The 16,753-nt window shown below is 42.7% G+C and overlaps 2 protein-coding genes and 1 long non-coding RNA gene across 5 annotated transcripts in view; 1 reads left to right on the top strand and 2 right to left on the bottom strand.

Annotated features, from left to right (window-relative positions):
* ATP13A1 (ATPase 13A1) overlaps positions 1 to 1,398 on the top strand; it is a 46,139-nt gene extending 44,741 nt beyond the window's left edge. For both annotated transcript variants that reach the window (XM_044431100.1, XM_044431099.1), the window contains exon 26: positions 1,059 to 1,398. In XM_044431100.1, coding sequence (XP_044287035.1) covers positions 1,059 to 1,169 — 111 coding nt within the window. In that variant the 3' untranslated portion in view covers positions 1,170 to 1,398. The remainder of the gene's footprint in view (positions 1 to 1,058) is intronic.
* On the bottom strand, positions 525 to 16,007 carry MVB12A (multivesicular body subunit 12A). Of its 2 annotated transcripts, none has more exons than XM_044431102.1 (9): positions 15,867 to 16,007; positions 11,346 to 11,444; positions 10,910 to 11,006; positions 5,171 to 5,297; positions 4,965 to 5,081; positions 4,107 to 4,216; positions 3,498 to 3,562; positions 2,220 to 2,276; positions 525 to 1,974 (listed from the first exon to the last, which is right to left on the bottom strand). In XM_044431102.1, exons 1-9 carry the CDS (start codon positions 15,885 to 15,887, stop codon positions 1,912 to 1,914), a joined length of 756 nt encoding a protein of 251 aa, XP_044287037.1. In that variant the 5' UTR covers positions 15,888 to 16,007; the 3' UTR covers positions 525 to 1,911. The 2 variants fall into 2 exon arrangements, with proteins under 2 accessions (XP_044287037.1, XP_044287036.1); XM_044431101.1 differs by lacking the exon at positions 15,867 to 16,007 and adding an exon at positions 15,311 to 15,481.
* LOC123023957 lies at positions 6,758 to 10,898 on the bottom strand. Its single transcript, XR_006414836.1, has 3 exons — positions 8,926 to 10,898; positions 6,924 to 6,925; positions 6,758 to 6,768 (listed from the first exon to the last, which is right to left on the bottom strand). It is a non-coding gene; the product is annotated as an uncharacterized LOC123023957 (long non-coding RNA).
* Positions 16,008 to 16,753: the final 746 nt, after the last annotated feature.

Below are 16,753 nucleotides of genomic sequence, written 5' to 3'. Positions count from 1 at the left end.
AGACATCTTTTTCTGTCTAATGTAGGGTTTTACTGAGAACAAAAAAATGGCTGTCTTGTTGCCAGGTTTGGGGCAACTATTAAACTGTCAGCTACTCAAATATTTAGAAGAAATATTGTATTATGTTCTGAGACCACAGCTTTCTCTACCACAAATAGATTTAATTTTTTTAGGCCTCTACTATTTAGAGTAAATTATCCTTCCCAGCAAAGCAGATGACTTAAAGTGTACGTGCTATGGTTTAGAATCCACTTTTAATTCTATTTTGTACTATTTTTTGAACAAGCATGCTGCTACTTAAGGGCCATGGCTAAAATACACTCCCTTGCAACAAGAGGTTTTTACATGAGAATCAGTCACTGTTCAAGTAGTGTCCATGCTCCCTACAGTGCAGAAGTATGTCAGAGATAAGGAACAATTAAGAAATGAATGGATCTATACAATGTATAGATGAGAGGATTCTAGGCAAGAGTGAGGGTTAGACGAAATATCTCAAAGCCTTTTAAGATTGTGTGGCTTGCCAGTTGTTGGGTAGAACATTTTAATTTCTGTCTCAGAATAAAACAATGTCCATTTTCTGTATTTGATGGAGTTAAAAATCTGTCACATCACAGAGCTTAGGTTACACAGGTACTGTAAAACTTGTCTACTATAACTTATTTCCTGATGCTTCCCAGAATGAAAAATTTGGTACTGTATGTTTGCATTACCTGTTGGTAGGAATCACTATAAGCCTTAGCATATATGTGAACATTATCTTTCACCTTACTTGGAGCAGAAATCAAAGGTTCAGCACTAGAAAGAAACACATTTCACCTGATCTTGAAGATTTCTCCATCCACAATGCATGACTGCTATTATTTACCATGTTGTAATCTAATGACATATGTAGTAATATTGTCACTATTAATTGTCTACTTTGCACTAAATGGATTTCTGTCAAATCAAGGCAGTGTGGAAAAATTCTCACCCCGCTCCAGGACTTTACAACAAAATAGGACTGAATGAAGTAAGCAAAGGACATATGCACTCACCCTGCTCTTGTTCTTTTGTTTCAGTTTAAACTAGTGATCACTCTAGTTCTGCTGGCCAACTTCTTCACTGCTCTACTCATAGACAGGGTCCTGCAGTTCCTTTTGGGCAGCACAAAGCTCAAAGTGCCTTCTTGAGGTGGATCCCCTCCTCTGGTGGAAGTGATGAAGACACAACGGAACAACCAGCAGGCAACTTCCCATTGTGTCACTCTGGAAATCACAACAAAGGCTGTGCAAGAGGTGACATTAACTTTAACATGTCTGCCAAACATGGCAGCAACTGTTGACTTTTGTACTGCCCCAACACTCCTGGACAGGTGGTCATGGGATTTGGTAATTAAATGGCAATCAATGCATTTTGAAATATGGTTGGCATTTTCTGAGCATAATGAATTCCCCGTTTTTCCTCTACTGTGTCTTGAGGAGAGAATTAATCCTTAGTTCTTTTAAGAGGAGACATGAGGTGGAACAAACATATCATTTCTTCTTTAATTAATATTTGTTTCCTATCTCCATGAAAGTTTCTCTTCTGTGTGCTGGCAATGCATATTCAAACACATGACACTCGAAAAAGCCACAAATAAGTACAGGAATAACTCTGCCCACAAAAGTCTATTTTAAAAAGTAGTGCTTTGCATAGAAAATGACAGTATGTTGGGGAAAGTATGTACAAAAAATTAGTTCATAACAAAATATAGCGCTGGGAACTCTGACTTCCAACAGGTAAGATTATAATTTAAAGTCTTTCAGCTACCCCCAGAAAATTTGTTCCTTTCACCAGAGATTTTTCATCACATCAGCAAAGTTAGCTGTCTGCCCATTGGCATAAGGGCCTCAATGGCAAAATGCACCTTCTTTCTGCAAGAAATTCTTGATGCTAGGAGATGCTGGGTGGGAGTCGGGCAACTGCAGTTTTTTCAGCTACAAACCCGTAGTCATACTGAAAGCAAAACAAAACAGCCTTTATAAACAGACAGCAGCATCATACTCACAAAAGTGGAAAAGCATAGCACATATTTGGCATGTAGAAGGTTCTATGCTCAAGTTTCTTCCTAGTGGAGTTCAAACAACAGTGCTGGAAATATGCTGTGCCCAAGAACCACCACCAATCAGTAAACACTGGACTAAATGGACCAGCATTCTGTACAGGACTGTTAAACATGTACATGAAGTACTCCCACTTACCTCTTTATCAATGTCAGCAAGAGATTTGATATGGAAGTTTTTAAAGAACAAATAGGCCTGGAAAATAAAAAGCAAATATTCCAATTTATTCCCCCACACCTTAACTTCCAAAAACTCTTCACCTCACCACCAGTATTGTCACAAGTAAATAAACTTTCCCCACATGACTTCGTTCCTATTCTCTTCAGGAAACCTTATTATCGATCTCACTGAACCAGGCAAAGGAAGCAAACAGGCAATTAAGTACCCCACTGGTACATGTGTAATGGTAACTGATAAGCCAGCCCCACTGTCTTGCCATGTTCCACACCAGGTTTTTGCCCAATGCTTCACCCAACACAAAGGCAACAAACCTGGACTCAACACAAAGTGGTGATCTGGTCAGTGAAGGAGCAGAGCAGGCAGGAAAGGCCAATTGGAGCAAAAGTGGAACAGCCTGTCTCAGCTGCTAGTCTTGCTTCAGCTGACAGAAGGATTTGGGAGAAAAAGATCCTTTAGCTGAATTAACCATCCATCTCAAAAGGGGCCCAGTCACCACCTTTAAAATGCTGTTGAATCACACAGGCCTTTGGCTATCATAGAGGGTCCAACACCATGGGCATGGTGGGTATGAACACTGCCACACATGGGCTTTCCTGTCACTTAGGGGCAGAAGTACCAAACTTCACCAGAGCACTAGCTCTACCCAGTCCTGAAAAACTCAGATATGAAGAGCTGCACCTGGATGTTCCTCCTTTTCTGGGATGATGAAAAAAGCTGAAATAAGGAACAGTGTGTGACTTGCAGATCTGCATACATTCCTTAGATTGGGTAGCACCATGGTATGTGGGGAAACCAGTACAGGGAAAACCAAGTATGCCCATCAAAGAACAATTAGGATGGGGTTAACTATTTCTAGTTCTGCCTTATTTGAACAAAACTTTTTTTAAGCAGCAGTGGCAATGTGGCAAATTACAGAGCCCAACAAACAGGAAGCAACGTGCAACTTTGTCTAAGCACATGTCAGAAATCTGAATAACAAACTAAAAAAACTACAAGGAAAACTGAATGCTTCCAAAATTTCCCTTGAGAGCTACTGCTTAACCCTACGCTCGTATGGAAGACAGAACCAAGTCTGAGATGGTAGATGCAAGCCTGACCTGCTTGGCTCTACCTTCCACATAAGCAGAAGTTAACCCTTCCCTTGTTCCATCCCTTGCTAAATGAGAATGACTAGATTACTACTGAAATTCTAGCACATATACCAGCAACATGCTTGTAAGTGAGAAGAATACTTACGTTACTGCCTCTAGTGGTGCTGTTCTCAAACCTAGGGTGCAGGGTGAAAGGAACACCATCCATGGCTAAAGAGGAAAAAGAAGTTTACTACTATTACTATTACTACATTGCATTTATATCACCTTGTTGTCTTACGAGGAACCAAAGGCAACTTACATAGCTCCATGTAATTGTCACAACAACCATGTGAGGTAAGTTTGGTCCAAAGTCACCCAGTGAACTTAATGGCTGGGTGGGGACAAGAACCCAATTCTCCTAAGTGCCCTGTCCAACACTCTCACCACCACATCATGCTGGTACAGATGGCTATGTAAAAATCTTTAGTAAACCTAATGGAAAAATTAGGACAGTGTTACCACACCATCGACACATGACAAAGTCTTACACTGTGCCTCACTGTTCAAGGGGTACCACAAACCAACTGCATCAGACCTCAAGAAACAACATGTAAGGCCGCAGTGGCATCCTATGAAAGCAGGGACAGAGCTGAAGGAATGGAGAAGGACTGAGGAACAGTAAACATAGCTCAGAATGACACTATTCCAAAGCCATGTGTAAATGGGAAAGGCATGATTTTACTGGTTCAACCTAAAATTTAGTGATACCTACCTGAGATGCCATAGACGTTTGAACTTTCATATATGGACTCATGTCGCTTAAGAGCAGCTTGTCCTTTGGGAACAGATGGAGCTGTGGGGTTTTCTGCGGGAAGGTCTGCACTGAAAGGATCAAATTGGTAAGTGGTTCACAAGAACTCTTACAAAGTCTACCAGCAGATTCTGAGCGCCAGACAAAGCTGCAATTTTGAGTCCTCGGAATCTGCTTTCCTCATAGCTCTTCCAACCTCATTTGAGTTGCATGTTTAAACACGTGCACAGATCTACTACTACTTTTTTATTTCTAGTGAGATCCCCATCCTTTTCCCAGGTTTAGAGAAGGACAAGTAACTTCCCAAACCTTCCACTGAGCATGTGGACACATCCCAGAGTTAGGGTGTAGATGAGGGGCTTATTCTCACCATCATGCTAAGCCTTAGAAATCTACAGAAAGTATCATGTCACAATTAAGACTCTGTCCCCACAGCTCCAAGGACTAGACTGAGAGACCCTGGCAGGCACTGATCATTGGCCTCCTTCAGAAAAGAAGAAACCAGGAACTGGCACACAAGTTTGTTTAAAACTCCAAGCATTCTTCAAACTGATAGACAAAAGTATGGCATGGGGATTTAATGACCTAATCCAGCTACTATCAATGAACTACATTTGCTGAAATACTAGAATAAACTGTAAGCAACTGAGAGGAGATGAACAGCTCTTACTACTGCCCAGTCATTTCTGCACTCCGTACTATCTAAAAATGCATGTTATTGGAACAAGGAAGCCAGGGTGTGTTATGGACCCTTGGACTCTTAACACTTGGGAGAACAGGTAGAGAGAATCTATAAACATGAAAATCTCTAAGACTTACTTTTTTGACTCCAGGGAAAGCTGCTTCATTTCTAGACTGAAGTTGCGTGGCCTAGGGAGGGGTTTTGGCTTGAGAACATGCTCCTTTTTACACCAAAGTGCAAATCCACTCATTTCCCTAGAAGGAATACAAAAAACAAACCACACTAGGTCGGTCAAAAAAGGGCTGTAGCAACATAAGAAGGGGCAGGGATAAGAGCACCTCACCCTATGCGCATGTAGTGTGGGACCACTTTGCTCTTGCTGCTGAGCACGATGTCAGTCACAGCAGTTTCTGCTGCACCCAATGGAATCAGCTTGACACACAGCCTCTTCTTCTTGGAGATGGAGACTTCTGCAGCCGAAGGCAGAAACAGGAACTTGCACTCAAAGGGCAACAGAATAATAAGACTATCTTGCCTTCATCTACACAAAAGTTGTGTTATGAGGCCAAGGAAAGGTATAACAGGGATATGGAACCTCTTGCAGCCCAAAGGCTTAATTCTCTTTCAGAGAAGCTCTCAGCAGTGGGATCAGAATGGCAAAAGGTTAGGAGAAAAATACAAATACAAACCCCCACGACCTGCTGGTGCTTAGAATGCCAGTAATTGGGCCTTAAGGAAAGCATTTCAACCTTGCAGTATAGAGAAAACCTGCGCAAAAGCCAGAAAAGCACCTAAGAACTGGTGAAAGGAGTGGAAGATATGGTTTTCTGGAGACTGCCAATTTGGAACCCAGGCCTAAGGTTCTGTATCTCGATGTATGGGCTGTTACCAACATAATACCCCAGGCCCACTTCAATCATGCTAGACTGCAGAGCCTAGTTTGCATCCACATTCAAATTCACCTGATGATCTAATGCAAAAGTGGCAAACTACCTGCAGCATGACCCTAACCCTAACCTTAGACTCCGCATTCAGCTGTCAAAGTATATTTCTAAATCTCGCTGTGGAATTTGTAATACATAATGCCACAAATTGACACTGTTGCTTTGGTATACAAGATTTTTTCTCCCCTGCTCTAAAATGCAGGTGTCTGAAGTGTTCTGAACTAATCAAACTAGCACATGCATCCTTTTGCCAAATGAATCACAGGAAGCCAGCCAACATTATCATTATCACTATTCTCTTCCTGCTACTTTTTTCCTGTAAGGAACTCAGGATTGCTTACATAATCCTTTTCTCCCTTTTAACCTCACTGAGAGTCAGTGACTAGTCCAACGTCACCCAGTGAGCTTTATGGCTGTGCAGAGACTAGACTCCACAACTTCTAATCCCAATCTAACACTTTAACCATTGTACCACACTGGCTGTTTGCAACATGGATATAAGCTCATTTAAGGACAGTTGTGGTCAAAGGGAAGTTATGGAAAGAACATCCCTCAATAAGATGAACACAAAAATATAAAAGGCATATTAATGACCTGTGAGCAGTAGAAGATTACTGTGACTAACAAACTAGAACAGGTAAAGCTATGGATCACTTAGTGATTAATAAAGGTATTGTGATTAACAGACTGGAACAGGTAAAGCTATACAGATCACTTAATGATTAATAAAGTTATTGTGATTAACACAAACTAATAGACTACAAGATGTAATTGGTAGACATGGCATTAAACTTTTGAACTTAGAACCCAAAGTATGGCTGCCTAAGTAGCTAATGCATATTAGTGGTGCCTCCTACTATGACTCAGAGGGTTATTAACATGAACATGAGACGTATGAGCAGGTGGGGGTAACATACCAAGGAGTAGTATGATGAAGGCGGACAGAGAAGAGTGTGAATTCCCAGTATCCCAGCCAATGGGAGAAAGGAGGCAGGGACTTTGCGTGTGAAGTAGGGAATAAAAGGCTGTGTAAACTGCTCCTCCAGTGCACTACCTTTGGGGTGAGTGCCTGGTCTGGCCAGAACGTTTTAAACCTGTTGCTGCTTGGTACTTTGCCTCCTGTATCGTCTTTACTTGGATTTCATTCCTTACAACTGGGGGCTCATCTGGGATAGTGGCTCGTCCTAGGTATTTCTCCAGCCTGCACCAGGGAGACATGTCCTGCCGATTTCGGCGGTCTAGGTCAGGTGAAGGGACCACCTAGGCGCAGCTCTATTTAAAATTTTGGACGAAATACGGGGACAAAGAGAAGCAGCCGGGAAGGGGCTCTGTTGGTGGGACCAACGGGTAGGAGCCAACGCCGCGGTCACCAGGCAACTCTGTGCACAGACCAAGGTAAGAAGCGAGTGGGACTCCCAGTACTACCTTGGTGGTGAACAGTGGGGAGGAAACCTCTGGGGAAGGAGGGAGAACCCCTTGTGAGGCTTGAGAGAGATTGAGATGTACAAAGGAATACGAAGCGAGTGTGGAGTCTGGACCCGCGGTTCCTATCCTCCGTGAGGAGGACGGCCGGAGAAGGACAAAGTGGATGCATTGGTTGACTGACTGGAAGCCTCAGGAAAATTATTGAGGGTCACTAGCGAGTGTTAAGTCCACTAGGGACGAGAACAGGTTCCACTCCTGACCTACTAGGGACTAAGAGATCTGAAAGATAGGCATGGGATCCTCAGGCTCAAAAGCCAAGCCCAAGGAGGGCAAGAATGGGACAAATTACCCCAAAATCCTCCCAACAGTCCTCTGGGACGGATGTTGAAACATTGGGAAGGATTTTCCTACACCCCGGGAAAAAGTAGAGAAAAAATTAGTATTTGGCCCCCCAGCAATATTCTGGCTTCAATTTGAAGCAGATGAGAGATGGTTATGTCAGGCCCTAAACATTTATGTAAATAATAAGGACGCTTTCTCTCAAGAAGAATCTGACTATGCTGATTGTTGGTTACAAGCAGCCTCTGTAGGAATCTATGCCCTACAACCAAAAGAAGAAATCGGAGTAAGTCAGGTAGAGGATGAAGTCGAGGAAGGGGACTTCAGCCCACACATAGGAGGGGGCAAATGAATGAAAGATTAAGCGCAGGATGCTATCAATGTGGAAAGGTGGGGCACTTTAAATGAGAGTACCCTGAGTGAGCTGAGGGGAGAGGAGAGGTTGATTTCTCTCATGAATATGGACAAAATTAGGAAGGTCAGGGGTATCCTTTTAGGAGGACCCACTGGGAACCTTTGATAAATTTGAAAGTGGGACCATTTGGGAAAGGCATGGTATTTTGGGAAAGGGTCTGGAGCTACCTGCTCCACAATGAATATGATTCCAGATGGAATGAAATTGGGAAAAGGGATGGCTCCTGATGGCTCAAGGAGTGGGAGGTAATCTGGTAGAAGCAAAAATATTTGAACCTGCTCAGGTAAAATATGAGCATGGTGCAACCGTTGTGTGGTGTGATTTTGTACTGGGGGAGGAAATTTGTAACTTGGCAGGGAGAGATTTCCTAGCCGGACTGCGATTTTTGGTAGAAGGTGTTGGAGGGAAGGTAGAGACGAAGTTAATGAGGAGGACCAATACTGATTTATCTCTAAAACCACAGGCAGCTGGTGCTTGTGAGGCCTGGAAGGAAAACTGGAACACTTTGTGGAGAAAAAGGGAGAAAGAAGTGGGCAGGGGCATGATGCCTCTCCCTGCAAGAATTTATTGCACTGGGCTCGAGAGTGAGCAGGCCATAACTTAACAGCAAGAAAGGGCAGATGCCACTGTGACAGGTTCTGCCTGGGTTTGTGTTTGTTTTTGTGTGTGTTTAACAACCATTGGCCACCTCTGAGTTGCGTAATTAGAAGAATCAGAATCCTAGTTTTTCCAGAGGATTCTGAAAAGGTGATAAGCTTGTTTCAAAGCACTAATTGGACTAATGCCTGAAGGGCAGGCTGCATTCCAAGAAAACATCCTGGAACTAGGTTTCAGGTTAAATGTCAGAAGATACTCTCCGAGGGTCAGAAACCCCTAGAGAATGGGATGGGTTTCATGGGAGGTGGTTGAGGCCTATCAGTGAAGCCGTTTGGACAACCACATGTTGTGGATTATAGAAACAGAGTTGGCTGAAACCAGGGGGTCAGACTAGATGACCAGGGGAGGACCCCTTTCTGACTCACTTTGTTTCTATGTTTTTATTCAACTTGGAATTATGTGCAAATGATGCTACACATCTCCTCTTGAAGGGCTCAGGTGCCCTGTGGAGAAGAGTGCTAAAGGAAAGTTTATGATTGTATAGAATTAGTGGCTCTAGAAACTAAAGGGGAAAGGCATCATGGATACAAAGTAATAAAAGGGAACCAGGTGAGGGACAGTGGGAGAGTGTTCTCCTTATCAGCCCAAATTTGTGAGTTATGGGCTCTGAAGTGAGCCCTGAAATTGTAAGAAGGAACTGGGAATGGAGAAGAATCTAGACTCTGCAAGATGGGTAATGTCTGATGGCTGAGAATGGCTATCTAAGGGACTAGCTAGGCAAGTAATCCAGAGACTCCATGAAAGGAGCCTTTGGGGAGCTAAGGCTCTTGTACATCAATTTCTAAAAACGGATGTGGCATTGGGATGTATTTGGGCTAGCAAATGCCTTTGGGAAAATTTGGCAGGAAAGGAGTTTGATCATGAGTAGAGGAAAAGTTTTGGTGCATGAGAAGTTGGTGCAAGTACTGTAAAAACTGGTGTGCAAGTTGGTGCAAGTACTGTAAAGAAACTGTGAACACAAAAATATAACAGGCATATTAATGACCTGAATGGTATGCAGAGCTACTGCCTCACAGGAAAAGAGAGATTCCGCCACAGCCCAGTGTTACCATTCTACATTTGTACGAAGAGGTCCATGCTTAATGTTCTCACAGTTAAGGCAGGAGCAAATTATTCAAACATAACATCACAAGATCAGGTCACATTAGCTTGCTTGATCAGTTTTATGACTCATGAAACCACTTGATTCTTGGTAAATGCGCAATCTGTCAATCAACCAATTTTTTTTAAAGTGACTGGTTATTTGACCTCTGAGTAATCAGATGTTCACAAATGTTACAAAAGGAGCTGAAAACAACTTCAAGTCCCACATCCAACTTGGCCTATTGCCAACCAGCTGTGTAACATTTGGCCATAACATCCTGCTACAAAACAATGGAATAACTCTGAGATTATGCTTTCACTTCACTTACAAACAGAAATATTCTTCCATAGTTTACCCTTGACTCCACCCACCCACCACTTCCTCTTTTCCTATGTCTATTTTTAAAGTTTAAGTGCCTTCAGGAAGAGGCCTGTCAAACCTGTTCTCTGCAAATTGCCATGTAGATAGAACTAAATAAATACATTTGGCAGATATCAGCATTGTACAAACTGCTGAGAAATTATGGACTCTTCCAACTTGGAGGTTTACAGGAGTCTGGGCCAGACTCTTTAAAGGATTATTCAAAAATAGGTCAGGAGTAGTCAACATTTGTTATAAAAACAGAAGCAATTTGAGAGCATTAACAAAGATCTCCGAAATGTTCTTTCTTGTCCTTGACATAAGTGGCTGGGGGCAGGGGCGCGAAGAGAAAAGAAAAAAACCTTAAGTTGCAAAAAATTGTTCTAAAAAGTAAGGATACACAAAGTTATTCCATGTCAAAATGACAAAAGGAGTTCGAGAGAGAAAAAAGAATGGCAATAGGATCGAAGAGGAGCTATCGTATGGCAGCCCACCACAAATTTTTGGAACATAACCTTCTGTCACAGTGACAAGGTACTAAATGACCCCTCACAGCATCTTCCAAATCTATCATTGCCTCCAGAGAAATCCTGGGATTTTTGAGTTTCATGTATCCATTGATTGCATTTTGTTACCTTTGTTATGATTTACCACCCAATTAATAACCACCAGATATATAACTCTGCAATACAGGCTTCTATGACATATCAATTGTACACATTACTTATTAAAGTTCCACACTGGCCTGAGCTACAAGCCACAGGTTACCAACAAGCGGGCCAAATGTCAATTTGCACTGAGGAACTGGATGTTAACAGATTTTAAAAACAAAACAGAAAAATGAACAGGCAGACTCACTTGGATCCAAAAATTCTTTAATGTAACTGTATCCAGAAGGTAGAGGTGATTTCTCAGGCAGGATTGTCACATCATATATTACCTCTTCTGAGGGGTTCTGAAAAGAAGCAGCCTTCATAAAGTAGTGTTGGAGGACTTCAGGCCCATCATTCAAACCCAGTCCTCCTGCATCACAGTTTGTCCCCTTTCCCTGACTGTGAATTATTTGGTGGTCTCCCACCTATTGTATGGGTTTTTCCCTATTCTAAAGGACTGAAAAGCCTCTCCTAAAGCTTACTCAGTGTAAGAGCTTTAAACTAAAATATTCTGGCACCTTTCACCCCTGCTCCCACTGGAATGTACCCCCATCCCAAAAGCCTCTCCAAAATGGAATTTGGCTGAAAGACAGTCCATACCCCTACCGTACTGAATTAACTTGCGTGCATAGCCTTCTTACCATACTGTTTTTAACCAAAGCGTAGCATAAGTAGTATGCAGACTTCTGTGCAAATCCCTTTCCAAAGTTGCCAGATGTTCCTTCTATAGTGGATACGATCTATGGACAGAGAAAGGAGGACGTTTACAAATTACCTTAGAAAATTACCTTATACTTGTTCATCTAACCCTCTGTAGTGCTCCAGCTGGCAGTAGCTCTCAAAGTTTCAGGCAGGAATCTCTCTCAGTCTTTACTTGAGATGCTGAGGATGGAACCTAGGACTTTTTGCATGCAAAGTGTGTGGTCTAACACTCAGTTACAGCCATTCTCCAAGTTCTCAGTCCTTGAAGTCTAATATTAACTGATATTCTTGAATTTTCCTCTCACATAGCAAAGTATCTGGTGCAAGCAATTCCCAGATGTAAACTCAGCAACTAGCAGGTGGCCTTGGAAGCACCTCTAGGTGGGTTGTAGTAGCTGTTGAGACAATGCAGGTTATGAAATCCATGTGCATGCATAATGTCCAAATAGGATTTTGAATAAATAGGTTTCACACAAAGGAAATTCTCCTCTGAGTTTTATTTATGTATTTAAAACTTTTGTAGACTGTCCTGTTACCAAAATCTCAGGACAGTTTAACAATACAAAATGTAAGAAAAAAATTAAAACATAGCATCCTAAAATTCAGCTAATAATAAAACCCCAATTAAAACAGTCAGGTCTTAAAACATGGAGAAAATAAAAAGGTTTTGGCCTGGCACCAAAAAGAATGAAGTGACGGCATCAGGCAAACCTTTCTGGGGAGTGAATTCCACAATTGGGGTGCCACCACAGAGAAGGTCCTTTTCCGGGTAGTCACCTTCCTAATCTCCTTCAGAGAGGGCACCCAGGGAAGGGCATTTTATTGTTCTATGTCACTTAGAAAATAAGAATTGATTTGTTTTCATATGAATAGCAAGGAGAAAAGCAAGTTTTAAATTACAAGACCCACAATGCCTCAAAATGTCACTCCATGTTTCAAGGAATATATATATATATTCCTCTTAAATAGTCCTTATTCTGAGGGATCTTTTATTAAATGGCACAATGATACAAGCAAATGATGAAGGGTATGAACAATAGCTAGGGCAAGAAGCAAACCGGTCAAAAGTTTTTGATCTCTTGTCTTGGACCTACATGAGAGCACCAGTACACAGCAAAGTAAGGACTGAATGAGCAAGTCAGGGCATACAGTAGCCAAACCAGTTCAAAATAAAACCTCTATCCTGCAGCAATGTTCTAGAGCTGATATAAGGCTGGTAACTGACTGAAACTAAGACAGAGGTCCTTCAGATAATTATTACTAATCAGTGGTGATATGGTTATCAACAGTTTAATAACAAATAAGCTAAGTTCAATCTGCTTTTCAAGACAAGCATTATATAATAACATGATCTCATGATCCTAATTACAATGATCCTAATCTACAATGCCAGTTGAGTGTGTATTTCAAGGATATAACATAGTACATTAAAATTACCAACATCTGTAAGCACAACTAATACTGCTGTTTCCACACCTCAGAATTTGGCCCAGCTGCAATAAGTTCCCAGCCTTCCTGAGTGGGTAGGAAGAAGATAATTATGCATCTGGCTTGCACTACTTGTATAAAATATGTTTGCATCAGTATAAGAATACTTTTTAGTACTTTTGAAATACTACATGTTTTATCTAGTTTGTCCCTAGAATGCTTGTGAGGCAGATGACTTAGAAGCTGTATTTTGCAAACAGGGAAACAGAGGCTGCAGGTGACATGCTTATGAACAGAGTGCCTATGAGTGTGATCTGAGATGGCTCCAGTTGAAAGTACACCCATGAACTCAGAAGTATTTTTTTAGGTAAGCCAGGCCTGCAAAATGGGGTGATTGGTGTCCTACTTTAAAGAAGTGTTGCAAGGACTGCTGCAAAAAAAGCACTTTGAACACTTCTAGCATGTTTTATCAGATGTGGATATTATTTTAGAGAGGATGTCCCAGGGAACAACTTGTAGTTTGGCCAGCTACTGAGTTTGTTCCATCCCTTTTCACAGGTCTTATCAGTGTGCTGGAGGCATTTGGCTGGCCATTGTGGGAAATAGGATTCTGGCCTAATGGGCCCCTACTATGATCCAGCAGGACCCTTCTTATGTATTAGAGGACTGGCCAAATAGTGACTAGGTTTCCATGACAGAGTATGTCACTTGGGTTTACAACTGAGTTTATAATCCACCTGGGGCCACAGTTTGTTCTGAGCTTTTGTAGCTATACATGGGCCTATCATGCCATCCAAACCCAGAAAACACAATAAGCCCACAGCTGGCCTAAGCTACTGCAGAGTTGCTTGGCACGAACAGGAAGAAATTGTCTAACCAAGCAGCTATGGGCAAGAACCAGTGACAGCTATCTGCCATGGCCCCTTGCACCCCACCACTTTCTGGTGCCATTGCTGAGCAGCCACGGTGCCAGGCAGGAGACAGAAGGCACACATACTGTGGCTTGGTTCCCTTCACCAAGTACAGTACCAGATGAGAGGAGCACAGCAGGATAGCACTGCTGCTGATCTTGACAAAGGCAGCTTGAGTTAGCTACATCTACCAAGGTCAGCAATAGCACTGACTACCCGGAGCACAGTTCAGAAGGACTACATATAAGTTTGGGTGAGGGCTTTGAACAATCCCTGCTCACCCATTCCATACTCCCAATGAAAAGTGGGGCAGAGAAGTGGAAAAACCTTGGTACTTCTGTGGCATACCCTAAGATATCTGTGGGAGGAAGTCCTTCAGGACCTTCCACTGTGCCTGATCACTTGCCAGGAAGTCTGGAGGCACAGGCTAAGCAGCCACATACAGTAGCTTTTAATCTACCCCAGGTTTCCCACATCATGTAAGCCTGCCCATTATCTTTTCGAGCATTTGTCAGATTTATATTCCACATTTTCTCAAAGAAATTCACAACCATTACCCTCCCAAACAATGGTCCCAAGTATGAGATGACGATTAATATTAGAGCATTACATCAAGTGCTTTCCAAACCATTCACCAACTCTAAGCATGCAAAACAGTTTAAACGGGAATTTAGAAATAATTAATCCACATATTAGTATGATCTGAAGGTAATGTAGTATATCCTTATTCAAACTGCTTTTCTATCACTACAGACAGGAAGTTGATATTTGAGGTTGGTTAGCACTCTATGTCCTTTGACAGAGATGATCAATCAATGAAATTAGCGAATTACAGTGAACTTGAGCATGCAATTCTGTTCTTTCAGACCGAAGCGAAAGAAATTCAGAACAGAACCACAAAAAGAGAGAGAAGCAGCAGCACCTAGCTCATAGAACAAAGCAAGGAGCTTGCTAAAGCCACTCAACTACCACAATCCATGCACTGAACATCCCCTCTGCTCTAAAACTCCTAAGGGGGCTGCTTGTTTCCCCCTTCGTTCTTACAGGATTTTATCCTCCATATGCTCAGAAGCGCTCTTCCTTATAACTACCTAGTACTGAAACGTTTAATGCGTAATTTTTTTGTTTGTTTGTTTTAACCTGGACTTTATTGTCTGTCTTAAACGCCATTCTTTGACGGGCTATGAACAGAATAAAAAATTTCCTGGATCCGAAAACTTCCACTCCAGAATTTCAACTCCGGATGTAAGAGAAACGGGAGAGTTAATACTTTTCCTTATTCTCTCCTTTTTCACTCCAAACTCATGCTTTACCCCTTTAAAGCCCTACATCTAGACAGTGAGTGAGGAGACTGCGGCCATGAGGTAGAAGCTGCAAAATTAGCGCGGGAAGGGCAGTGGGATGAGCCAGCAACGAAGGAAGCCCGCTTTGCTTTAGGGGCGCCCTCCCCATCTCAAGGAACGTGAGACTTCGAACCCCTAGCGCCTCTTCCCGCCCTTTGCGAAAGGGATTCTCCCTCCTGAGTGGGGCTCCAGTGACAGGGGAAGGGTGGAATTTTCTCTCACTGGAGTCCAGCCAGCGGTGGCTATGTTGCAAGAAGTCCAGCCTAGTCCGGCGAGTGGGACAGTCATGGTGCTCGTTGGACGGTTCGCCGCTTTTCCTCCCTGCGAAGCGTTTAGAATAGCAAACAAAACGAGCCGCAACCAACACAAATCTCGCCGACGGCCTAAAGACAACTGCAAGGAGGACGGAGGAGGCGGAGACTAGTGAACCTCTCAGCCCCGCCTTTCAAAAAGACGTTAGGCTCCTCGCCTATTCGCTCACAATGAAACTTCTCTGATTGGCTGTCTTATTTTGCAGGCGCAGCCAATGAAAAATTTGCTTTCTCTCAGCTGTTTCAGTAAGCCGGAAAAGTGCAAGTCACATAGCGCGCCTGCGCTCTCCTCTTTGTTTCGGAGCATTTCGATGGGAAAAGAGGCGGCGTTAAAAACTGATGCCGTGGAAGTCCAGCCTGCCGGTCGAGGTGATTCATGAAAGTTTCTACTTTTAAAAAAAGTCATAAGAACTCTTGTACTCCGAAACGGCCCTACTTGTGAAAGGCTTAATTATATGCTAGCTTACCATCAGCCTGAACCGTGGCATCCTCCCAGAAGTGTTGAGCTACAACTCCACATGGCATCTTCAGCGGTGAATAAAGGTAGATGTCAGGAGAGAGCTCCTGAAACTCTCTCCACGCAAGCTAGAACGCTGAGCGGAAAGCAACAGAATGAAATTAAGCAGGGCCAAATGCCAAGTTCTCCACCTATGAGGAAAAAACCCCCCAAATGCATCGATACAAGATGAGGAATACTTAGCTCAACAGCACTGAAGAAGAAAAAGACCTTTGAGTTGTGGAACAGCTAAATATAGGCCAGCAATGCAATGCAGCAGTAAAAAAAGGGCACACCCTATTTTGGAATGCATAAATAGAAGCATCACTTCCTGAACAAGATGTACTAGTTCTTCACTCTGCACTAATCACTGCACTCACCTGGAATACTGTGATCAGTTCTGGGCACCCAGGTTTAAAAAAGATGCAGAAAAACTAGAAAGGGTATTAGGAGAGCAACAAAGATAATCCAGGGGCTGAAAACTAAGCCCTATGATAGGATGCTGGGTTGGTCATGTTAAGCCTCAAGAAGACCACAAGGGGATATGATAGCCGTCCACAACTACATCAAAGGCTGTCACAAAGAGGAAAGACCTCTTCTCACCCATCTCTTGAGTGTAGGACACAGAACAAACTTTCACAACAGATTCAGGATAGACAACCAGAGAAAACTATCAGAGAAATACAACAGTGAAACCAGTTGCCAAAAGAAGTCATGGTGTCTTACACATTAGAGACATTCGACGCAAAACTGGAGCAGTGGCCACAACTGAGGAGCAGGTACTCCAGATCCAAAAGGATCTGGACAGACTATGGAAGTGGGCAGGAGACAACAGGATGGTGTTCAATGTGGCTAAGT

Source organism: Varanus komodoensis, unplaced genomic scaffold, assembly GCF_004798865.1.
Source record: "Varanus komodoensis strain SLA01 unplaced genomic scaffold, ASM479886v1 scaffold22, whole genome shotgun sequence".
Lineage (NCBI taxonomy): Eukaryota > Metazoa > Chordata > Lepidosauria > Squamata > Varanidae > Varanus > Varanus komodoensis.
Note: the sequence above shows the minus strand (reverse complement) of the source record. Positions and strands in the feature narration are given on the sequence as shown.

What these genes read in the sequence shown, in the direction of transcription:
- MVB12A (XM_044431101.1), bottom strand. Translation starts at nt 15,376, where the DNA reads ATGACTGTCCCACTCGCCGGACTAGGCTGGACTTCTTGCAACATAGCC. An exon ending in TAAAGAATTTTTGGATCCAA is followed by an intron (nt 5,298 to 10,909) that starts GTGAGTCTGCCT and finishes CTTCGGCTGCAG; the next exon opens with AAGTCTCCATCTCCAAGAAG. An exon ending in AAACGTCTATGGCATCTCAG is followed by an intron (nt 3,563 to 4,106) that starts GTAGGTATCACT and finishes TTTCCTCTTTAG; the next exon opens with CCATGGATGGTGTTCCTTTC.